At 42.5% G+C, this 25,522-nt stretch overlaps 1 protein-coding gene across 8 annotated transcripts in view; it reads left to right on the top strand.

Moving 5' to 3' along the window:
* FER (FER tyrosine kinase) overlaps positions 1–25,522 on the top strand; it is a 339,100-nt gene that overhangs the window by 214,179 nt on the left and 99,399 nt on the right. For all 8 annotated transcript variants that reach the window (XM_075932044.1, XM_075932041.1, XM_075932040.1 and 5 more), the window contains one exon: positions 22,033–22,156. In XM_075932044.1, coding sequence (XP_075788159.1) covers positions 22,033–22,156 — 124 coding nt within the window. The remainder of the gene's footprint in view (positions 1–22,032; positions 22,157–25,522) is intronic.

Below are 25,522 nucleotides of genomic sequence, written 5' to 3'. Positions count from 1 at the left end.
TCCCTCATGACACTGAATGTTCCGATTCAAGGCTGTAGAAGAAGTTGTAATCCTACCTGAAGTTTTCTCCATCTGCTAGAAGTGTCTAAATAGAAGCAATTTTCTTTCATCTGCTTTTCGGTTGTTTGAGGTTTTCTTGTAGTTGAACATTTTCATTGTTTCTGGGATTGCATTTAAAAATGTCAAAATAACATTCTGGTTGTGGAGTCAAGTATTCAGAAGATATATAACATTAGAATTAAATGGTCTGCACAAATATAATTCATCCCACTGTTACGATAGTCTTTAAGTATACCAGCACATTTTTTCCATAGGACTCCTGCCTCATTCAGTGAATAAATAGATATTCAGTTTTATACTCTTCAGTGCACACCTTCCATACTTTACACCAAATACAGTATTATTAATTTGCTTGTGGTCATTTCTATGGTACAGTACTCTAACTATAATATTGAGTGTTTCACAAACATTTATGTTTATGCTCACAATGAGATGTGATAGTGGTATTAACCCCTATTTATATCTGGTGAACTGAAGCACAGAGTGATTAAGGCATACATTTTAAAGTTTGTAGTGGGAACTGATACCAGTCCTCCATGTGCACTAGCCTCTTTGTCAGTGGGTAGCTAACAATGGAAGAATGTTGAAACTCAGCACACCAGCATTTTAGATTCTATTCTCTACAGGGAAATGTACTTTAGGAGTTATAGATCTTTCTTCTTTTATTCTCTTGGGTCAGGAACTATGGGCTTGAGTTGTCTCAGCAAGTGAGTGGGACTAGCTAGGTCTAGCGTTGCCAGATGGTCTCCCAAAAAACACTAGACACACGGTATTTTTTTTGGTCGAGCAAAAAAAAAAACAACGCGGGATAAGTGACGATCACAACCCTGCCTCCCAGCTGGGGCTCTCATGCTGGGAGGCGGGGCCACGATAAGCCCTAGGAGCCTATGATTGCGCAGAAGCCTTGCGGGGGCAGACTCCCAGCCACTCCCCCCATCAGGCTTCTGCGCAATCACAGGCTCCCAGCACTGATGGCAGCCCCACCTCCCAGCCTGGGAGTCCCCAGTCTTCTCTTCTCTGGCCAACAGCTCCAACTTCCTTCCTTCTCTGCCCCTATCCAGTCTGCTACATGTGGTGCACACACACACAGTCCCTGCTTCTCTCCCCATTTGTTTCTATCCAGCCTTCCTCAGACCCCTGGCTCCTTTCCCCCTTCCCTCTCTGCTTCTGTGCAGTCTCCCAATTCCTGTCTGTCACATGCTTTACTTGTGTTCAACCTCCCACACTCACTCCCTTCTGCAGGCTAACCACTGTCCCATACCCACTCTCTACACATTATTCCTGTTCCTTTAGAGCTCCATCCAGCCCCTGCCCATCCTCCTCTTCTGTGCCTCCCCACTCTCAGGTTCCTGCCACCCTGTTCCTCTGTTCTCATTCTTTACCTTTCTGCAGTCCAGTATGGTTGTGTCCTCCTCCTCTGTGCTACTTAGGTGCTGGAAATGGGAACATCAGGAGAACTGGAAAAAGTGTCTCCCTATTCTGTGTTGTGGTACTGGATGCCACAGAATCACTCAGCAGCAGCCATTAACAACAGTTGCAAGGAATTTTTTCCTCAGCCCCTGGAGCTAGAGTATGCTTAGTATAGATGGAAATTTCATATAATTAAGCTGCCAAAGTTTAAGTTGACTACTGAACATATGTCAGCAAATTTTTTTCTGATACATATAAATTGGGCAGATTTAGGCAGTTTTTCACAAGGATTGCAACATTTCATTATACTGGGATGACCTCTGCTAAATTTCATGTCCCTATTCCAAAGAGTGAAGATGCTGGAGGCAAGCTACAAAATATTTATAATATCTTTCTTTAATATGGGCAAAATCATCTATTTTTCCTTGTTCTAAATGCTATTTAGTATATTTATCAGCAGTGTAGACAATGGTACAAAATCTTTGCTGGTAAATATTAAGGGGGAGGTTATTGTTAAAGAAGGATCTGAATAATTTTGTTAAATGTTCTCAATCAAACTAAATGTGTTTTAATATAGCCAAATGCAAAATGTATTTGGGAACCAAGAATGCAAATCATACTTTTAGGATGAGAGACTTGATTCAGAGCACAATTTATGGATCATTAGTTAATCACCTGAGCGTGAGTTCTCAGTGCATTGCTGTGGCAAAAAGGACTAATGCAATCCTTGGATGTATAGAAAAGAGAATTTCAAGGAGAAATAGAAGTGATCTTGCCTCTGCACACAGCGTTGATAAAATCACTGTTAGAATACAGTATGCAGTTTTGGTATATATGTTTCAATAAAGAGGTGGAAATACTAAAAAAGCTTTAAAGGAGGTTACAAAAATGGTTCAGAACCTAGAAAACAAGTCTTATAATGTGAGGCTTAGAAAGCTCATCAAATACAAGTTGAGAGGTGACCTGATAATTGTGTATAAATACTTAAAGGTGAAGAAGGTATCGGGGAAAAGCACTTTTCAGTTTTTCTGGCTGGATATTTAAGTTGAAGTTAGACAAATTCAGCTGTGAAATAAGATGGCGGTTCTGAGGGCTGGTCTACATGACGGGGAAGATCAATCTAAGTTACATCACTTCAGCTACATAGCTGAAGTTGATATACTTAGATCTAATTACTGCAGTGTCTTCACTGTGACTTGTCGATGAGAGAGCATCTCCCGTTGACTCCCCTTGAACATCTCATTGAGGTGCAATACTGGAGTCAACACTTAGAATAATCGGTGCTTGATTTATCACACCTATACTGGATATGATACATTGACCCTTACTAAATCAATTGCTGCCCCTAAATCTGGCTGGTAGTGTAGACATACCCTCAGTTATGAGAATAATTAAATGTTGGAACAGTTTACTGGGAGAGGTGGTAAACTCACTATTACTTGAAGTCTTCAAAACAAATTAAGTATCTTTTTAAATCTTTAAAGAATTTTAGTCCATTTCTGGGAGAAATTCCCCAGCCTGTGTGAATGGTTTGTGGTGACGACTTCTTGGACTTGGAATCTCAGTCTGTGGTTACGGCTACACTTCAGTTAGTGGGATTCGAATCAGTAGACCTGTTTCAGGGAACCCAAGTGGGCTTGAGCATTTACACTGCATTGAAACCCCAGTTTAAGGATTTTCTGACTTGTTTATGGACCTTGGGCTCTGTCACCCACACTTCAGTGCACAGACCCAGGTCAAAGGAACCCTATCCCCAACAACTGCCTAGTGCAGAGATAAGGGATCCCTGTGGGGGACTGCTGGAGTGCACTGGACTCCAAGCCTTGGAGATACTTCACCTCTTTGCTGCAGGCTGAAAAGAGAGGGAAGGAGTGTGTGTGTGTGTGTGTGTGTGTGTGTTCCTCTGAAACCTACATTTTACATCAAACTTCAAAACAGATACCAACGAATAAAAAAAATTAAACGTTAACTTCTTTGAGCATCCCACTTTAAAAATTATGCAATCCAAATTTCATTTTAATAGTTTGACAGTCCTGGAGACTGATGTTCAGATTTGCCTCAGAACAGATATACACGGGCATTGTCCTGCCTAGAGGTGGAGAGCTCAATTTTCAGATTAGATAGCTGTTGATTGTAAAGCCTTCTTAAACAGATATCATTCTACTGAGACAACTACTGAAGGAGCTTATTATGCAATTTATGTACTCTGGCTCTTGGGCGCCTGTATCCCATTAATAGCACCATCATAGTTAAGAAGCACGTGCTTTCAGTTAATTCAACTTAACTATCCTCAGTGTACCTGTGTGGACTCAGAGAGCTGACAAGCAGTGTTCCCTCTAGCATTGGATAGAGGATAAAAGGGAAGCTTGGCAGTGTTGGGTTTCCTGCAGTAACCAGTCTCTGTCACTGTGGGGATAGGAGGAGCAGCCACGCCTGCTGAAGTCTGGAGGAGTGACTCTGCTTAACAGCTGTTGCTCTTCCCACCTCTCCATCACCTCCGATGGAGAAAATTGTCTGGCTCCTGGACTGGACTACAGAGTAAGTACTAGCATTCCCTGTAAACTATGCGCTTGTGCAGCTGCTCAGGAGAGATTCAAATGCCACCAGCTGATTAGTAGCACACCCACAGCTAGTTAGTTTTGTTTTGACTAGTGCATCATATTAGCACATGCCTCGTTGCACATAAAAATGTATTCCATGCATACATGGAAAAAATCAGCATATCGATGATAAAGGTTAGAAGAAACAGGTTGGTACTGGTGCCATCCAGGGGAGAGATGGGTAATTTGTCTGCCCTTTATCCCAACCCTGCTGTGCTCTGATTTTCCTTGTTCCTTGCTTCAGGAACAGACCCTTCTGGCCCTGCTGTGCTCTGATTCCCACGGTCCCTCATTCCAGGGACTGAGTTCACCCCACCCTGCTATGTCCTTTTTTCCCCACCCCCACCATGATTTCCCCACCTTTGCTCTGGGCACCATCTCCATCTCAGCAACTTTCTTAAGGAATCATCCTGCCCATTCCTCTGTGGCCCAGCTTACCCATCCCAGCCCATCACTTCGGGGACTCACCTCTGCCATGCCCTAATTGGGTAGTCAGGAGGCTCTGCATCAACTCCCAGCCCAGCTGTTCAGGTGCCAGGTGACTCCCAAAATGGAGAAATAAGCGATAGGGGTAGAAAGCAAGTTAAGAAAGAGGGGATGGGGGGAGCCTCAGAGGAGATGGGGAAGAGTCTCTTGGCCTACACTAGGACTTTATTTCGAATCTCCCCTCTTCCCCTCCTGGTCAAATTTATAAGCGGAGTGTCCACACTACCAACCCTGTTATTTCAAAATAATGGACTGCAGAATTAGAAATCTGTACTCTTGCTTTTCATCAGGTGTAAGGCTAACTTTGAAATAGTTATTTTGAAATAATGGTAGTGTGAATGCTCTGGTGCTGCTATTTTGAAATAATTACTCCACACAGTAATTTGAACTAATTTCTCCCCAGTGCTTCCGAGGCTCTAAGTCTGAGGTAGAGTGTCTACATTAATGGAGTCTGCCACAGACTAGTTTTGAGGCATCCCTGTACTGTGGACACACTAGTTAGATTTTGTTAAATCAGGAGTTAAGTTGAATTTAGGAATTCTGAAATACTTTCCTAGTGTAGACATGGCCTTGGAGAGGAGGGACAGGGTAGGAGTGTTCAGTTTTCAGGGATTAGAAAGTGGACAAGCCTACCTTCATGCAATGTGTTTTTGTTTTGTAGAATTGATTTAGAACCATTTCTCAACGAAAAATTAGTTCTGACTTTTAACAGTTGATCACCATTTAGTGAACCATGTTCTCCATCATTTGGACAAAATTAGTGAAAGGTTTAGAAGCTCGAGTTCTATGTTTTTCATCTCCCGCTTTCTTCTCCTAAAACACTTGCAACGTATCAGCCTTAGAACATTCTAGTTGCAATAATTTATTCTTGGCTGTCCTTAACAGGGTAAGGTAATCTCAATAAACTGCATGTTCCCATAGTCATATTATTTATCTTCACAGGAATAGTTATTCAAGAGCTATTTTTACAGTTAACAGTGTTGCTTTTCACTTGTTTATATTTATGCATGTACAGTTTCACTGGATAGTGTATTGCATTAAACTGTCTATAAAACTAGCCAATAAATCAATACTAGAGAAACGAAAGCACATACAACTTTGATAAAAGCAATCACTTGAACTCCTTTAAAATAAGGTCTTTGATTACGACAGATACTTTAATATATCTTAGAAATTTCATTTTTGTAGCATTACAACAAACACATTTTAAGTATCTTAAACATGCATTTAAATTCACAATTAAAATATATATATTTATTCTGCTGGTAATGAATACAAGACTGATGGTATGCAGAAGGGGACTGCAATATGATTAGGGTTTGATTAGGCAGTCAATAGACTTGGGGTCAGTAAAACCTCTCAAAATATTTTGCTTTCCATTTAAATTAACATGAGTAAGTTTTTAGTATTTGACTGTCTTTGTAGATCATTTAAAGAATATTGAATGAGGAAATGGCTCAAACTGTGGTGTCTGTTTCAAAGATAACTGACATATCCTAGTGTTAACGTTGAATGAATAACGTTACAGGCATTATATACACTTGTAAAGAGGAACAAAGTGATTTTAAATAAATTGTAAGAAATAAAATTTAGATATTACACATTTCCCACTATATGTTGCCCATCATATTTCCCTAATGTTTGGGTATCCATTTTGTTTTTTTGCCTAATGTCCATGATGCTTAGAACAGATGGATAGGTGCACCCTTTTGAGGTCTCAATTCAGTTAAGCACCTGCTTAAAGGCTTTGAATAATCAAGGCCTTGACAATATTTGTAATACCAAATAAATATTCTTTGTATACTTAAAGTTGGGATGTTTTACTTGTAGAACTGTATACACATAAGCAAAATGCTCAGGAACTAAATACATCTGCACAGTAGAAGCAGATAGGACTCTCTTCCATGATTTGACAGCAGAAACCGAATCCATTAATACTTACGTCATTAACAGCTTCTTTGCTGTAGACTGAATAGCTGAAATTCTCTCATAATGTCCCAGATAAAAGTATATATTGCCTTATTTTAAGCGTTGCTTTCTATTGTTTCAGCTTCTTTTCCCTAGTTGTCTTTTTGGAGGCCACAACTTCCTTCCACTTGCATCAAGAGATCAAACATGTAGTTTCATAGTCACATGGTATTATTTTCATTTTTTTTTCAAGTAAGCCATCCCCCAGAAGTGCTGACATATGGTGCTGTGAATACTCCATTACTGCCTCCATATGTTTGAGAGAGAAAGCACATGTATCACAGTCAAATATATAAAATGCTATTTTTGCATTATGCTCAGTACTGCAGATGGGTATAATGGAGCTCCATGATAGTTGTACTGCAAGTTAGCATCTATTTGCTAATAAAATAGTTGCATCATATTGTGCTGCCCAGCCTAGGCCTATTATTTGTCCAATTTTGTAAACATAAACCAAGTACAGGCAGTCCCCGAGTTACGCGGATCCGACTTATGTCGGATCCGCAGTTACGAACGGGGCCTGTCTCCCTGGTCTCCAGCATTCCAGGGGGACGGGGAGCAAAGCGGCGGAACACGCGGGCAGCGGACAGCCCAGACGTGTCTGGGTTGCCCGCGTGCTCCACGGCTTTGCTCTGCTTTGCAGACCAGGGGGACGGAGAGCAAAGCAGAGCAAAGCCGCGGAGCCCGAGGGTAGCAGGACAGCCACAACGCGTCTGGGTTGTCCCGCTGCCCCCGTGCTCCGTGGCTTTGCTCCGGACGCCTGTGGTACAGCAGCTGGGGCGCTGCCGGTTGGTCCCATAGCGCCGCTCTGGGCGCTACTGGACCAACCCGGCAGCACCCCAGCTGCTCTGCCCCAGACGTCCTGATTCAGCCACTGCTGGTCAGTTTCAGCAGCGGCTGAATCAGGACGCCTGGGGCAGAGCAGCTTGGGTGCTGCTGGGTTGGTCCAGTAGCGCCGAGGAGCGGCGGCGCTACTGGACCAACCCAGCAGCACCCCTGCTGCTCTGCCCCAGGTATCCCCAATTCAGCCGCTGCTGAAACTGACCAGTGGCTGACTACAGGAAGCCCCTGCCCCGGGCTTCCTGGAATCAGCCGCTGATAAGTTTCAGCAGCAGCTGACTTGGGGATGCCTGGGGTTCTTAAGTTGAATCTGTATGTAAGTCAGAATTGGCGTCCAGATTCAGCCGCTGTTGAAACTGATCAGTTTCAGCAGCGGCTGAATCTGGACGCCAGTTCCGACTTACATACAGATTCAACTTAAGAACAAACCTACAGTCCCTATCTTGTACGTAACCCGGGGACTGCCTGTAGTTGATTTCTGTTTGGTGATGACACTATAATGGTCCAATTATTTCTGTAGTGCTATAGCTGTTGGAGTAGAACTCATTTTCTAGCTCTGGAGTCCCATTAACTGAAATTGCAGCTAGCCATGTAGAATACAAACCATTGAATTCCTTATCTGAGTTGGCATTATTTTCTTATCAAGTTATTTAGTTTTATTTTAGTTATACTGTAGAGTACTTTCATATTCCACGTTAATAGACCTTTTCATTTTTACCAACAACTGTTATCTTATAAAGGATGTTTTCAAATATGTCAAAGTAAATAATATCCCAATATTAAAACTTGTTTTAAGAAGTAGATGGCATCATCACACAGCTTGTGTTCTAAACTGAAAGGACTGCACTGAAATCCTCTTAGCTCAGCTTTGATTATATTCACATGGATTGTTCGTGGTGAAGGTGGTTAGCTAAAACATTTGTCATTAATGCATTGTGAAGATCTGAATGTACTAGCAGAATAGTCCTTTTTTGTTAAAGGAGAGACAATTAAACTTATATTATGTCACAGGAATGAAAAATAATCAGCATTTAATATAAAATGACACACAATATTTTGTACAGAATGCTTTAGGGATGTAAATAGCTTTATTTTCTATGCAGCAGATAATATTTCCAAATCAGAGTTGAGCAGAATAAATAACACACATTTTCTATAGCCTTGGTTCTAATGTGTTATGCTGGAGGGGAAGCCCTCCTGAAATGTCTTTTTCCTGCTGTGACTTTGAGGAATTAATACAGCTTTCATAAAGTTTTGTTTTAATAGCAGTTGTGACAAGGTCAGGCTGGAGGGCTAGATTGGAAGGGGAGAGAGCCAGCTCTAAAAAAACAGAAAACCCACTCCTAATTAGCCAGAGACTAATTCAGGGCAGCCAGGAACAGCTGACCTGGAGGTTATCGGGGCAGGGCTTCTATACGTCAGTTAAGGGCTAGCTGATTTCACTTCAAGCTACCATGGAGCCTTTTAAAAAAAGCTTTCCTGGCTAGGGGAGGGGGAAGAGGAGATAGGAGGAAGGCAGAGAGGAGTTTGAACTTATTAAGTCAGAAAAGCTGATAAAGAGAACGTCAGCATTGCCAGAGACAGCGGAGGTGAGGGGATCTAACAGGGAGTGTTTGAGCTCCCTTCCCCAAGTGGCCAGAGAGTCCAGCTGATAGCTGAGAAGGACAGTTTACTCAGCCCAGGCTGACCAAGGGTGTTTGCCCCAGTGCCCTTTTAGCCAAGGGACAGAAGCCCCAAACACCAGAAATGGCACCTAGACTGTGGGATTGTAGATGGAACAGAGTCTGGGACCCAGGAACGGGAGTGTCTCGGTGCCTCTGTATTTAAAATCAGAACTTTTTAGCAGCAATATCCTGGATGCCTGGCACATGCACACCATCAGCCGTCCCTCAGTTCATTCTCAAGTGCTCCAGCCTTGATTGGAATCCAGCAGTGCTCTGTTATTCCTTTCAGATAAAATAGTTATTAGAGAAATTGTTGTTACTATTTTTTCCCTTAGTTTATTTGGGTGCCTTTCTTTCCCTTTCTTCACCTTAAAAAATGCCCCCCCCCCCATCTTTTCTCCTTTTTCTTTACCCAGTTAGTAGAATTAGTGATGCCAGGCTCTCCTGGGTTTGAGATGCCTGACTTTTAGAATGTCCATCCCAGTATCTGATGGACATGCCAAGTGCATTACAGCAGTATTCTCCACGGAGTTGCTATCATTGTAAAAAGTTCTCCTCCAGGTCCCTGAAGGCCATGGATCTACAACTAAATCTCTTGACCATGAAGACAGTGAGACTAGTGTCAGAGCCCATGTCCCAAGCCTCTCCACCACACATGTTCTTCACAGTGGCTTCAGCCAGGGTTTGTTGGCACTGCAAGATCCTCTGGCAAAGAAGACTTCCAAGAGAAAGCACTCTTCTGCTGCAGCTGACATACCTGTAAGAAAGTATCCCCCCCAACAGAAGCTTTCCTCTGCACCAAAGGTACAGGCTTCAGGTTCTGGGCACGTCGAGAATGGACAAGTCTCGAGGGATGGTGCTAACCAAAGATGCATGCCCTGTGGTTTCAGCACCGAAGCCGAAAAAGACCAAACCTGCACTTTCAGTACCAATGGCACTTGTACCAGGGCAAGCAGCACTGAAACCAGTACACCACTCTGGGGGTAAGGACCACTCAGAACTGATGGTGCATACCCTGACTAAGATGGTATAGGGGCCATGTACTGAAACCTTTCTGATTCTAGTGGCAACCAAGACTCCTGACAACTCTGCGTCACAGCATATCCAGACTGCACTGATGGTACCAGTGTTTCTTCTACCATGCCCTTTGACTAAACACCAGGAGCCTCAAGGTTGTGTCAGTGTCAGGCACTCCAGTCTTCGGCACCAATGCCATGCCTACCCTCGAGGGACCTAGCCACGAAGAAAGAGAACCATCTCTATACTCTTCAAGACAGATCCTCCTCGTACACTGCATAGAGAGATTATGACCAAAGGTGCTGTCAGAGACATCAAAAGAGGGGACAGCCCCAGGACCAACCTGCCATATCCCAAGCCTGCAAGCTCCAAACAGGCATTTTGAGGAACTGGTTGAAGGTTCAACGTTAGTTTCTATTGCCAGACAACATCAGTACAGTCTCTGCCTTTTCCATTGTGCCTGATCCCAAATAACAATGGACAGATGGGCTCTAAAAATAATTTGCAAGGGTTATACCATCCCCTTTCTCTCATTCCCTCCAATGCACCCCCCTTTCCTATCCTTCTTCAGCGATCCCTCTCATGAGACTGTCCTCCAACAGGAGATATACAAGCGTCTCCTAAAGGGGGCAATAGAACCAGTACCACCTGCACAGAGGGGAAAGAGGTTTTATTTCCAATACTTTCTCACTCCAAAACAATCAGGAGGTTGGAGACCTATTTTGGACCTACGCAGGCTAAATAAGTACCTAAGAAACAACACTTTACTATGGTACCTTGGCAAAGATAATTGTATCTTTAGAAAAAGGAAACTGGATGTCATCTCTCAACCTACAAAATGCATACTTCCACATTGCAATTCGACCATCACACATGAAATTCCTCAGTTGTACCCTAAGAGATCATCACTACCAGTATCGGGTCCTCACCTTTGGACTCTCGTCTACATAGAGAGTTTCGCAAAGATCCTTGCAGTGGCCATAGCCCACTTGAGAAGGTCTGGAGTAATAATTTCCCCATATCTGGATGACTGCCTGATAGTGGCTCCTACAACCCAGATGGCAAAAAAGCCCACAGCAAAGACTATCCAGCTGTTCAACACACTGGGTTTACATAGAAGTCCCATCTCATTTCCTCCCAGGAGCTGGGATTCATAGGCGCAATGCTGGACTGTGTCCAAGCACAATCCAGACTCCCACTGCAGCATTTTCAATCCCTAACCATGCTGGCCCCACAATCTCAGCCATATGATGCTTGCAGCTGTTCAGACACGTCAGCTACAGTGTACGTGGTTCCTCATGTCCTTTTGCACATGCAGTGCCTTCAGGCATGTCTCTGCGCTTGCTTTCGACCACATGAGCACCACCTGCACAAGCTTCTGAGCCTCCCAAAGAGGGTAAAAGAATCCCTTCAAAAATCTTTGCAAGGGAGTATCATTCCAACAACCTCCTCCCGCTGTCTCCATAACTACAGTCACTTCCATAGAAGGCAGGGGCGTACACATATCTGAGTATAACATTCAAGAAAGGTGGTCTCCTCCAGAGTCAGCGCTTCACATCAATGTCCTAGAGCTACAGGCTGTCGGGAAGCCTGTGAATATTTCCTTCCCCTCATTCACAGCAAGTCAATGAGAAAACTCACAGACAACAAGGTGTGTATGTTTTATATAAATTGCCAAGGTAGAGTCAGGCTGCACCATCTTTGCAAAGAAGCAACAGCTTTGTAGCACTGGTGCATTCACCACCATGTGGCCATACTGTTGGTATATCTCCCAGGAAAACAAAACATTACGGTGGACCATCTCATCTGAATATTTCATCTTAAATATGAGTGGGAGATCCACTCTCAAGTTCTGCATTCCGTGTTCCAGAAGTGGGGATTTCAGGACATAGACTTATTTGCCACCTTTCTCAATGCAAAATGCCCCAAACACTGTACCAGAGCAAGTCTGGGAAAGAACTCGATGGGCGACGCCACGTTATTCAACTGGGTGGACAAACTAATGTATGCTTTTCTACCTCTTCCACTTCTCAATAAGGTCTTACAGAAAATAAAACAGGACAAGGCCAGAGTCATTCTGACAGCGCTGGCATGGCCCAGGCAGACTTGGCATCCTTATCTGTCGCAGATGTCTATTGTTTCTCTGATTCGTCTCCCGCAGTTTGCAAATCTCTTGTCACAAGATGAGGGTCAGATCCTGCTCCTGGATGTTCAAAGGCTCCACCTCAAAGCTTGGCTCGTCCAGGGCTTGACTACGCCTAATCTCACCTGTTCGAATGAGGTTTGTAACTTAATCATGAACAGTCATAAAGAGACCACAAGGAAAACCTATGCTCAAAAGTGGCAGCGTTTCTGTTTGTTACCTTTTTGAATATTGATTTGTGTCCATTAATCCTTTGTCTCTACAACAAAGGGTATTTAAAAAGGTAAGGCACAAAAACCAGTTGGGGAACATTTTAACTGGCCCCGGGCACTTATTAATGGATCTCAAGGTTTCCATATCATTACAAGCCATTTTCAAAAACTAGCTTGAAAGGGAAGCTGCAGAATTTAATTTCATTTACAAGTTTGATACCTACAGTAGTGATTTAAAAAAAGACCTTAACTGGACTACCTGCTACATTCCACATCTTAATGACATAAAAAACCAAACATCAGGTACTTAAGAGTACTTAGAACCCTCTCTATCAGTTTCATTTTGAGTGGAAACTCTAATTGACTATTCTTTTCCCATTTGTTTTCTCCTTTCCTTTCCCTCTCCATCCCCCCTCTTTCTCTGCTATTTATTTGGAGCCTGGATCCCTTAAACTCCATTTATCTGAAGAAGTGGGTTGTGCCCATGAAAACTCATGATACTGTCTACAGGCAGACCCCGGGTTACGTCAATCCGACTTAAGTCTTTTAAGTCAGACCCCTAGTTATGAAAGAGGGGGGACACAGCTAGTGCGGGGTGCCTCCCCCACTGTCACCACTTCCGGCGGCGTGGGGGGGCGCTTCCCCCCAGCAGACCAGGGAGACGCGGAGCGGCTTTTCTCGTCGCGGAGGATGTGGGCTAGTGCAGCTAGTGCACCCCCTCTCCCCCCCCTCCGCAGACCAGGCACTTCTCGCCGACGCCTGGGGTAGAGCAGCTGGGGGGCTGCTGGGTTGGTCCCACAGCGCTGAGGTGCGGCACTACTGGACCAACCCAGCAGCACCCCAGCTGCTCTGCCCATGGCGTCCCCAAGTCAACTGCTGCTGAAACTGATCAGCGGCTGATTCCAGGAAGCCCAATCGGGGACACCTGGGGTACAATATGTACCAGTTCCGACTTACCTACAAATTCAACTTAAGAACAAACCTACAAATCCCTATCTTGTACGTAACCCAGGGTCTACCTGTACATTTTTTGTTAGTCTCTAAGCTGCTGCAGGACTACTTGTCCACTTGACAAGGCATAGATCACCACTTCCAACTAGGGAAAGGAGAAGCAGCTCCAGTCTGATACAGGGGGAAGAGTTTTTGTTCCCGCTATTTTTAACACAGAAGAAAAATGGGAAATAGCGACTGATCCTGGATCTCGAACAGTGGAACAAATCTGAGATAAAACAAAGGTTCAAGATGGTCGTGTTAGCAACTATAATACAAGCACTGGAACAAGGAGGGATAGTTTTCAGCCTTTGATCTATAGGACACTTATTGTCATATTATGATCCATCCCATCCACAAGCAGTTATTAAGATTTACCTTAGGTAAAGGCTAAAATCAATACAAGATTCTACTTTTTGGCCTCTCAATAGCACCTCAGGGTTTTTTTCAAAAACATTCACGGCAGTAGCGGCACATCTGAGAAAACAAGGCTAATAATATGTCGTTTCCTGAAAAATTGTTTTCTGAAATAACTCACTCAGTTTGATGCCTTCCATACCATCAAATTGATTATAGATTTCTTTCAGAATTCATCAGGACTTACCTCAACTGCAAAAGCATCACTATGTGAAACAAATCTGATAAACACTCAAATGTTTATCAAACAGCCCACAGATTACATCCTGCACATTTCCAACCTCTGGGCCACATGCTTATTTGTGGTGAAACGTGTTTACATATGGACTGTTTGCATGGATAGCTAAGAACTGCCTAAGACGGAATAAACATGGATTAAACATGCTATAAATGATGCGACACGGTTAAGTAATCTTTAAGATGGTGGATTCAGTCACACGGTATGTGAGATTCATACATGTATCCATTCATACAGGATCCTCCATCAATGATGATTATAACAGATGCCTTCCTCATAGGGTGGGGAGCATCCTTCCAACATCACACAGTTCAAGTGTTATGGTCCCTAGTTGAGACAAGACTATGCATAAATTGGCTAGAACTCCATGCTGTCCGCAGTGTCTGCCTCCACTTTGTGCCACTCATAAAGAACCGGAACATAAGGGTATCAACTTACACATTGCTTGCTTATTGTACATAAACAGTCAAGGGGGGGATGTCATTCACTCACTATGCACTAAGACTATGAGACCCTGAAACTGTGCACCCAACACAATATTCATATCTCTGCTGCTTTCTTCCATGGATGTCAGAACACTATGTCCACATCTACACTACAAAAAAAAGCCAAATCTACTTTGGGTGATTTCTGGACATACAATATGGGAAAGGTCCTCAATACGGGCAAGAATCAAATGTTATCAGAAGTAGTGCACCCACGTTTACAGAGCCTACCACTGACTCAGAAAGTGAGGAGGCAGCATGAGAAGCTTGGCAGACAGGGCTATGAGTTCCGTGTCCCCGGGATCCAAAGTCAGCAATGGGTGCTCACTAGGGACGTTAGATATTTTGTGTATTTTAGTAATCATGTAGCCACAACAATTTATAGTGGTTAGGGCAGTTATTAAAATACTCCCTGCAGGCAGGCTGGGGAGTCCCCTGCGATCTTGCACTGCTTCCTCTGTATCAGTCTCAGCAGCGTGGGGTGTCAGGCAGAGCCGGTCTGCGAGTGGAGACTGCTTAAAAATTGGCTTCTTGTCTAGATCAAATCCCGCCTGCTGCCTAGCACTGCTGCCTTTGATACAGAATTTTTGGAAGTGTGGGGCAACAGCAGCCCCTGTTTGTGGGGAGCTTGAGCCACAGGGTGAGGGGGTAAAGGGAATTGAAAAGAGGCAGCAGTGCAGGAAGAGCAGGCAGCTCCATGGAGTTAGCACATGTAGAGCACTGTCCCCAGGCATATTAGCTTCTGGAAGGCACCAGTGCATGGAGTGGAGCACCCATGGAGGGGCAGGAAAACACATCTCAAAGAATCTCAGTTGCTGTACAAAGAGAGTAACCTTCTATTCAGCATATTGTGTTTCACAGCAGCTTGCTGGGTTGGAAGACAGACTACAAATTTGCTTTTACTTGGTGCCAGAGACATTTTGTTGACTGTGTAGAATACGTTCCGTTTGGAATGTTATTTTTTAATGTCTCAAAGTCTCATCCTCATAAATACCTCCAAAATTCTAGTTCCTATTGCAATGATGCATTTCTCTTCAGCACTCACAACTGCAAGGTGTGTTCAGCTGCCTCTCCCCCACCTTGCTCCATCCTGCAGTTAACCTGTTTCCAGGATTCTCCTGCTAGTTGTGCAGAGGGGTGGAGAGGAGTGCTGAAGTCAGAGCGTTCCCCTGCCCTTATACCCCATCACTGTAGAGCAGAGGTCTAGATCAGGAGATAGTCGGAAGAGCTGCTCCAGTCTGAAGCATGTGACTCTCAGGCGTACAGAACTGGAGTGGGGGGAGATGACAGAGTGAGACAGAGCCTGGCTTCTCCAGAAACTTAGCTAGCACATACCCATTCTGTGCCACACATACGCAGTCATTGCCATACATATTCTCCCAGTCTCCGTGCCCCCCACACTGCTGCACACATGCTCCCATCTCTGTGCCACATGTACTCTGTGTCACAAAGTCTGTTTCACATACAGTCTCTCTCTCTGTAACACCAACCCCACACCTTCCGCCTGAGGCTCCACCCCTTTATGAAATGGCCTCCCTGCCAAAATTATTGCCCATCCCTTTCTAAGGAATCTAAAGTTGTTCCTTATAACTGTTTTGGGGACAGTTCTACAGACCATTATGGCTTTTTTTTAAAGATTTATCATTTTCCCATGTGGAAAGAGATATGGTTTGGTCTTGCAGTCAGTGTCTTACCTGCTGTCAAGGCTGTTCCCCACTCTGGCATGACAAATGCAGAAGTGGGGCCCACAAGAGCACTCCAAAGCCTAGTCTCTACAGGCTTTGGTACCAAAACTTCCCCCCAAAATCTTAATACCTGGATTTTAGAGAAACCCACTGCAACTACCCAAGTAATTCCAAGAAAACCAGGGAAGAGATCACTTTGGAAACCTCCTCCCTATGGTAAAACTCTCCCTTGCCTCAATCTCCGTTTGCTTAGAGTTGGGAAAAACAGAGGGGTCCAACAGATAGACCTTCCAGGACATGCAAATCAACCAGTACCAGTAAATTAAATTTTTAAAAAATGTTATTATCGAACAAAACTACAGTTGCAAGCATAGTAACGCAGCTAGATATGAAGAGGTACTAATTGATAAAGTTTCTAAGGAAACCCCCTGGGTTAAAATTTAGTTACAGAGAAAGACCAAACACTTAACCAGCTCAGACATAGTTCCAAATTCCCAAACCGGGAAAACACCAAAACCTGATGAACTAGCTAAACTTTTCCCTACTTACACATTATAAGAAGTTTCTTCTTGGAGAGAGAAATGTCTTCCATCTCCCTTAATACCTGCAAGAAACTGCTCTTTTCAGACAAAGGAGAGATTCCTTTGTCCCAGTTTGAAATTCCTACCTGCATTGTTATTGGCTGACCAGATACCTGGTTAGTGACATAGTTAACCCCTTAGTCATGCGGTGCTGATCAGCACTCCTGGTTATGACATCTGCTATTCCCTTTCTCTTCCCAATTTCCACCATGCTGGGACCCACATCCGTTCCAGACTGTGGGGCTCCTGCCCCTTGGTACTACTCTGAGGCATTGGCCACATTCTGGAGTTCTCCAGTTTAGGAAAACCAAGTTACCTCTCAGCTCACCACTTGCCTCAGTGACCCACTGCAGTACTTCATCTAGCCCCTTGGCTCAGGATCACACTGCAGTCTGAACTGGCCATTCATCATCAACAAGGAGGGTGGACCTGCTTCCGGTTCCTTTCCTAGCTGACCCCTTGCAGCTCTAGTAGCTCCTCTGGCCTCTTTAGCAGTCCACAGTCTGGGAAATCTTCAAGCAGATGTTTCCCCGTCTTCCCCCATACTGCTTTGTCCAAGGCACTTTTTGCTGTATAGGCAACTTGGTCTCTCTCCCTCCAAAGTTGGAAGAAATACTATGCTCCCTCAGGCAAACCACCTTTTTATACAGACCAGCTTGGATCTGATTGTCTGCCTCAAGCTTCCCAATCATTGACTGCTGCCACAGCTCTCTCCAAGGGCTGTTTAACCCCTTGTTTACCAGTGCAGGGTAAATGCCCCATCTCACATATCCTCCCCAGCTCATCCCTGAGGGCAGGGGGGTCTCTGGGCCTGGGCTACCCAAAGATGTCTCTCCAGAATCACTCATTTCTTCTAACTGCACCTGTAGATGTTCCTTCTGATATATGATGTTGTCACAGCTGTTCCCCACTCAGACACTCTGAGTGCAGAAGATGGGGGCCCGCAAAGCTCAAAAAGAAAAAAAAAACTTTGCTTCTGTAGACTCCGGTTACAAAAAACTTCCCCCCAGAATCACAATACATGGATTTTGGGGAACTGCTGCCACCATCAAGTGATTTTTATCCCTAAAAAAACAGGAGTGAACACTTGAACTGTCCCCCAGGGTACTCCAAGCTCTTTTGCCACCAAAAGAGCTTGAAAAGAGAAAAACAAGCTGCAGTCTCTGGTAGCTGACCTCTGTCTGAGACATGCAGATACACACAGACAGACTTTCCAGGGCACCTTCCAGGAGACAAGAATTAAATAACCACTTTTTTTAAAGTGATTTTTTTTTTTACAAAACAAAAGATAAACTAGATAAAGCATATTTGGTTGCTAGATGTTACAGAGCAGCTAAAGAAAACAAATTAAAACACAGAGAAATATCTCTGGGCATAATGCTAGATGGTAAATGGGGAGGGGAAGCATAGATTCACATAGAGCAGTTCAAACCAAACCCAAAATAAAGAAAAGGATACCCTGAACACAACACAATTCATTTCCCCCTTTACTTACTTCCAATCTTCTCTTTATTTAGTCCACTTCCATGCCCTGAATTCTTTGGAGTTATGGTATTCCTGCCTGGGTTTAAATCATTTTGTGTCTCTCAACTCCTGTTTTTTCTCTCCCACAAAAAGAAAGCAGGTAAGGAATCAATATTCAATTCAAATTTCAACACACTGTCTCGATTGGTTTGCCCGTTCCCCTGGGTAACACCTTTGCTTAGCTACGTGAATTTAACCCCTTAGTCACAGGGTGCTGGTCAGCTCTCCTCCTGTCTATTACAGATGTCTAAACTCTCTACCCATTTTATAAAGTCTGTCTCTGCCTTGTGGCATTCCTATTCCACCTCCACTAGATGTGCGCTGAGGTAGGAGTCCCTCAGATCCTCTTCCCTCAGGGTCTGGGTCCCTACCATGACCTGCTCTATAGTGGGGATGTTGTCCCAACTTCTTGCTGGGCCCTTCTCTGTACCAGTCCCCTTTTCTGCCACCTCACGGAGATAGACAAGCATCAGGTCATCCACTATCACAGTGGAATCCATGCAGCCCACTTTTGATCCTACGTGATCTTTGGTTACCTTTTCCCTAAGCCACCCTCATTTGAGACTGAAGTGCTTCCTGATATGGCTCTGCCCATAGCAACCAAACAGGCTTCCCATCTCTTCGCTGCCTTGGGCCTCTGATGATCCTTTCTGGTTTACTTTAGGGGACAGGCACTTCCTGCTGACCAGTCCTGGGAATGAGCTTTTGCCTTCCAGAAGCGCCCTTTTGTTGTCAGTGTCTCATCTGCTATTACCTGTCCCTTCACAATCTCCACTATGCTGGGACCGGCATTTCTCTGAGATCTTGGGGCCACATCCCCTGAGTACTGCCCATGTTCTAGAGTCCTCCCCTGCTGGACAAGCTAGTTATTCCTAAATCCACTACTTGCCTCAATGACTCATTGCAGTTATTCATCTAGCCCCTTTGCTCAGGGTCAAACTGCAATCTGACTGGCCACTCATCATCAGCAAGGATTTAGGGGGTGGACCTGCTGCCTATTCTTTCCCTGGCCCTTCTGCACACCTAGTAGCTCCTAGAAGCTCTTTATGAGCCCCTCAGTCTAGGAGTTGGTCAGGCCACTGCTCCTCTGACTCCCCTTGATCTTCTCCAGCGGTGTCCTGTCCCAAGGTACCTTTCCCTGTAATAGCAGCGTGGCCAACTCTTAAAGAGACACTGAGCTCAGGTCAATCACCTTTTTATACAGTCCAGCTGAGCTCTGATTGGCTGCCTCAGATCTCCCCCTTATTGCCACAGCCCTCTGCAAGGTTTTTTAGTGCCCTATTTCGCAGTGTGAAGCAACTGCCCCCTCATAGTGGAATATTTGGATCTTTTTAGAGACAGAACATCTGCTGGCTTTCACCTGTGAATGTTTAAATGTCAAAAAGTCACTCCAGATTCAACACTGATCACACTGAAACCCCCACAGTAATTGCTACAGTTTTGCATCTTGATGGATCACACTTGTGAGTGTATTTCTCCAGACTCTTGAATTGTGGTACTACCATGTTTTGTTTTGTTTTTTTCATTTTAGGACTGTTACTGGAGTGTGCACCCTCTTGAACCATTTTTGTGTTTTTGACTCATATTTTACAGAATTGATTATACCCTTAGTCTTCAGTCATTACATAGTCAACCTTTTATGTATTCGGTACTTTTCATCTAATTAGAAATTAAAATGCAGTATCCAGAACTTTGCAAATATGCACCCTTAGACTATGTCTATACTGCAATAAAGGACCTGTGTCTTGTTTGGGCTTCCAGGGCTCAGGCTCCAGTACTATAAAATTGCAATGTAAACATTGAGTCCGAGGCTCTGGGACCCTTCCTCCTTGCAGGGTCCCTGAGTTGAATGTCTGCCCTGCAGTTTTATAGCCTGGTATGTCAAGCTTCGGAAGCCTAGCTGCTATGTACCATTGCAGAGTGCACATGAGTTCTGTTTTACATGATCTATAACTATGTGCATGATATCTGCATAAATGCTACAGGCTCAAGCCTCAAATGTAAGCAGTACAGCCATGGTCAGATGAGCATAGTTTAGGAAAGCTGTGTTGTTGCTCTAAACCTGTAGTTGTCAACCTTTTAGAAATTTCAAATAGATATCCAGACCCATTTTGAAATCTGTTGTATGTATATACAATTGAAATCTGTTCTGCCACTTTTCAGTCTAAGTCTGATTCATATTCTGTGGACCCCCAGGGATCTGCAAACCACAGGCTGAGAACCACTGGTCTAAACTAAACCATACTAGCCTTTGGCCAGCCCTGGAATACCGAACCTCAGCTTGTGCTCGGCCTGTCCTTGAGCATGCTCTTGAGGGTTGAGCCTGAATCCTTTATGCAGATATCATGAATGTAGTTATAGATCTTGTAAAACAGAACTCATTTGACATCATTTTATTCTAGTATATGATGATGTTTATGCATATATATACACACCCAATTCCTTTTAAAACCCTCATCATCTTCCTGGAAATTGTTAAATGATAACGGATACATCATAAAAAAATTATTAATCTTCTCTTGTCTTTTGCCTGACTCAAAAAGGTTAATTGGAAATGAGGTTAAAGGAAAGCATATTTGTTTCTCGAATGTTTGCGGTGCCCTGTGGGCAAGCAGAGGGGTAAACCAGAGAGTTTTAGCTGGAGGATGAGCTTCCTGGGAACTTTAATTAAGAAACAACCCATTAAGCCACCTCTAGAGATTCTGTATCAAAAGGACATAGATGCTTGGTAACATGGGTTAAAAAAGTGCAGGACATTGATAGTTAAGATCCTAATTCCTTTCAGAAATACTCTATCTTAATATTTGAGGGCTGCAGCACTTGAAGGAAAAATGTTAGCTCTTAATAAAACCTTTCTTTAATAACCACTCAGTTTATCTCTTACAATGAAATATAACTAGATATTTCCTCCTAAGAAAATCCCAGATGAAACTTTTAACATATGGTAATGTCTCTTTCCATTACTAAGACAGACAGTATATGAAAACTGTGTCATTGGGCATTATTTGAGAGAAGATCACTAGAATCAGTTCAATACATAGTAAAATGAAATGAAGGCTAGAGAAATGGCTCTCTAATAACATGTAAAGCTTCAGTCTTGAAAAAGCTATACTGTAATTTCTGCCACTGCCTGCTGCAGTGAGGCTTATTTTAAACTTTAATGCAAGTTTCTAATCATCAGCACGTGGTAGTATATGGCGTCTTATAATATTTTTCTCTTGCTGACTTGTGCCCTAATCATCAATCAGAGGCATTACTTAACTGTTACAAATCTGCAAATACAAACTCATCACCTATTGCCATTTTCAGATGTTAATAAACCATTGCAGTTGAAAGATGTGATTAAAACTGCTTTTTAATCACAACCTATTATCAGTAGATTATTTACTCCATAATTCATAATTATGCAAATATATATTGAATATTCATAGGGAAATATGACATGTAGTGTAGTAAAAATATGGACTTGATTAAATTTTTTCATTCTTTGTACAGCTTTTACCTGGAAGCACTTGGAGCAATATTCAGGACATCCTAATGTGGCCATGTATTGATGGAAATGTATTTTTTCCATTTTTTTAAAATCTTATCCTCACATTGGTTGAAAGGCCCGGTTGATAGCGTAATACTTTTTTCAGTCAAGCATCTCCAATGAGATAAATGTGAGTATCACTGCTGTCATGTCTCATTGTTCATTTGTCTGTTTCTCTAGGAGGTGATTTCCTCTCCTTTTTAAGAAAGAAGAAGGATGAGCTAAAAACCAAACAATTAGTGAAATTTTCATTAGATGCTGCTGCTGGCATGGCGTATCTCGAATCTAAAAACTGTATACACAGGTAAGGAAGATACTCATTTTTCATACTACAGTTTTGGTCACTTCGATGGCTAGATAACAGGTTAAATGTGCAGTGCTTAATATAAACTGGATGAATCTTTAAACAGTAAAACAGGCAATATTTTTTTAAAGATCTGATTCCATGGCTCGGCTTTCATTTCAAAGATTAGTAACTTTGGTTCCAAACTACTCTGTTGTCCAACCATTAAGACAGGAAAGACAAGTTAAACATGCAATGAATTGCTCATTGAGAGGGAATTTGAGTCAAGAACACAGTTGATATGGCACAGTTAAAGAAACTAACCAGCTAAGAGATACATGCATAGCCAGAAGACACATTTTAATATGCTTGTATTTCCCATTTTAGTGAAACCCCTTAATATGTAAAATCATGAAGATGGGCTAACAGCAGTTCTGTACATCAGCACCATGTTAATTGCTCGCTCATGCGAACTTTCCAAACAGTCCCTACACTTTCCAGTAGCATATTTGCCATTTTTCCCAATGCAGTTCCAATGGAGCTTTCTATAATGACTACATTTCAGTGCAATTTAAAGCATGTATCCCCATTTACTTCCTAAAATATCCCAATGTGCAGGACATGTTGGTAATTCCTTATTGGAGAAAAGTTTCTGTTAACAATGGTGATATGGCTCAAAATACAGTCAGAAAACTGTTTAACCAGTTTTAATTGTGTAATATCATATCTGGTGAAACTCTGCTAAGGTCAGATAATTAGAGTACTGAATGACATTTCCCTTACTTACTTAAAGTATTAATTTGTCCCACTATCAGATATATAAAATGTATCTGGTTACAGGAATGTGTTATTGATTTTAAAAAACAGATATAGCTAGAAGAAAGATCATTATATAGTTCACAATTTTTGTAGACATTATTATTATTTGTCCCCATGTTTTGTGCTTCACTCCACATATATTTGAAGAATTAATGTGATTTATCAAACTCTGTGCCCAAACTTGTATTAACATCATTAACTTTGCCAGTGATACACCAGTGAATTGGCAAAGCGTTTGTGATAGCTTGTGCAACATAAGAAACATGGAAACAAACAAGTCTAAAGGTAAAATATTCAATTTAAAGAGCTATTAAAACAATATAGGGAAACAACAGGATTCAAAACCAAGCATTCTCACATTAGATTGAGTGAAGTATGGTATTTTCTTTTAAGGAAATATAACCACCGTGTAAATCAAAGTAGAATCACAAATATGAAGTGCTTTTGTATGTCCTTATACGTTTGTATCATTTAATTTTGTTCCTGATCCTATTTACTGTTAGATGAAAAGTGCCTGCTCAAATCTTCAGAATTTCCAGAAAATGAAAAAGGGGAAAAATAAGACTAAATGGTATTTTGGAACTTCGTAGCAACATGTAGCGTTCTGTAGTTGTGGTTATGGAAAAAACAGCATGCGAGTTTTACATTACATAAACACATGACAGCTGCAAAATGCAAACAAATAATTGCAGAAATAAATGGTTTAGTTTTGGAGGATAGTTCTGTCGAGGGTGGGGGGTTGAACTCTTGAGACACATTATGTGGGTCCAACCTAATTGGAATCATTGCTAACTGTACGTGTGCAGTTTACTTTTTGTTGTCTGTTAAGGAGAGTATGATTTTTTTCAAGTGCAATTGGATATTATCATATTTTGGGGGATACAATTTCATTTACAGTGAAATAAAACCAGTATGCTAATTCAGTTTTTTATATTCAGATTAATTTTGTTGGCAAGTGGTTTTAGGGTTGACCTTCTAGGATAGGGGTTGGCAACAGGGCCTCTGCGGGCCGGATCTGGCCTGCCTAGTGAGTTGATCCAGCCCGCAGAGGTCCTGCTGCTTAGAATCGCTGTGTGCTTCTTGCAGGACAGGGGACGGTCAGAGGAGACTTTGCACACTCCCCTTGCCCTCAAGCTCTGATTGGTCTGGGGGAGCACTTGAAGTCTTCTCCTGTTCTGCAAGGGGCTCAGCACTTAGAGTCAACTGCCAGAACTGTTGTTGGTCCTGCCCCTTCCGCCCTCGTCCTTTCTAGGATGGCCTGGGGCCACTTAACATTTCTGAAGTGGCCCTTTGTAAAAAATTATTGCCCACCCGTTTTAGGGGGTTTAATTAGGTGGTTTGCAGTAGTATTTGTTTTATTTTTGTAATTGTTAATGGTCTTTTTCTCAAACTTGTATTTTATGAAGCTTTTTGGAAAAAAAAAGATATATGCATAAAGAGTAGCTCAAGATATGCATTGTATAGAGAGAGGTGGTGGTGTGCATTGGCATAAAGTTTTGATTGTCACAAGTGTGGGGATTCCTGTATTAATCAAGAGGAGCAAAGCTGAGTTAGGCATATCTTCATAAACAAGGGCGATAAAAAAATTAATACATTGCATCATCTCACATTTTGTTAATACCGGAGATTTGTCAAATCTTGTTTGCTTTGTACTATTTTTAGTTTTGATTTGCTTTTGCTACCTTAGTTACTATGGAAACAGTGATTTATTAGTGTGGAGCTTTGCAGCATTTATGTTTAAAATAAAATCATTTTAGACAATAGTTAGAAATGGTTTGTGAAATACAGAAATCTGTTCTGGATCAAATGCAGCATGTGGTTTCTGTGCGGAAGGAGGAAAGGTAGATGTGTGAATTTCTTACTTCTTAATTGTTCATTCTTTAACTTCAGAATTTCCACCTTATTTGGTTGACAAAAAAAGAATATTTTATTTGAAGGACATAGTGTCTGTATTTTTTCTCTTAAACACATGTTGAAGAAAATAACTATAGTTTTATAATGTAATCAAACAGTTAAATTAGCTGTTCAATATGACTGGTATGAAATATGGAGGATAATAAACTTGATATCAAAAAGCTATATTTCAGCTTTCGTAATACTTTATTATGCTACATTCTGAGATCTTAGAAAAATATCTGACGACATTGTAGCAAATAATATACATTTCTTCTTCGGGTAGTGTCCCCATGGGTGCTCCACTGTACGTGTCAGGCTCGTCCCAGCACCGCAGGTTGGAGATTCATTAGCCATGGTTTAGCCGGACCGTGCATGTGCGGCGGTGGCGCATGCCCTTCGCACCATTTCTGAGGCTGTGTACGGTCCGGAACTAATGACTAAATTTGTGTCATTTAGTCACAACATGAATCAAAGGGGGGGGGGGGGTTGAAAAACCCGGCTCTGGAGATATTCAACTTCATTGAGCCACTGTATCTCTCTGTACTTAGTTGAATTGTGGTAGAAGTGGTATATCATAATTTGAATGCATGTGGGTGCATACATACTCTCCTATACCATGCAGCCTGCCAGCTTTATTAGCTGATATATATGTGTGACAGAGCTATGGCTCTA

Source organism: Pelodiscus sinensis, chromosome 6 (assembly GCF_049634645.1).
Source record: "Pelodiscus sinensis isolate JC-2024 chromosome 6, ASM4963464v1, whole genome shotgun sequence".
Classification (NCBI taxonomy): Eukaryota; Metazoa; Chordata; order Testudines; family Trionychidae; genus Pelodiscus; species Pelodiscus sinensis.
The sequence above is the reverse complement of the archived record's forward strand: the minus strand, read 5'-3'. Positions and strand labels throughout refer to the sequence as shown.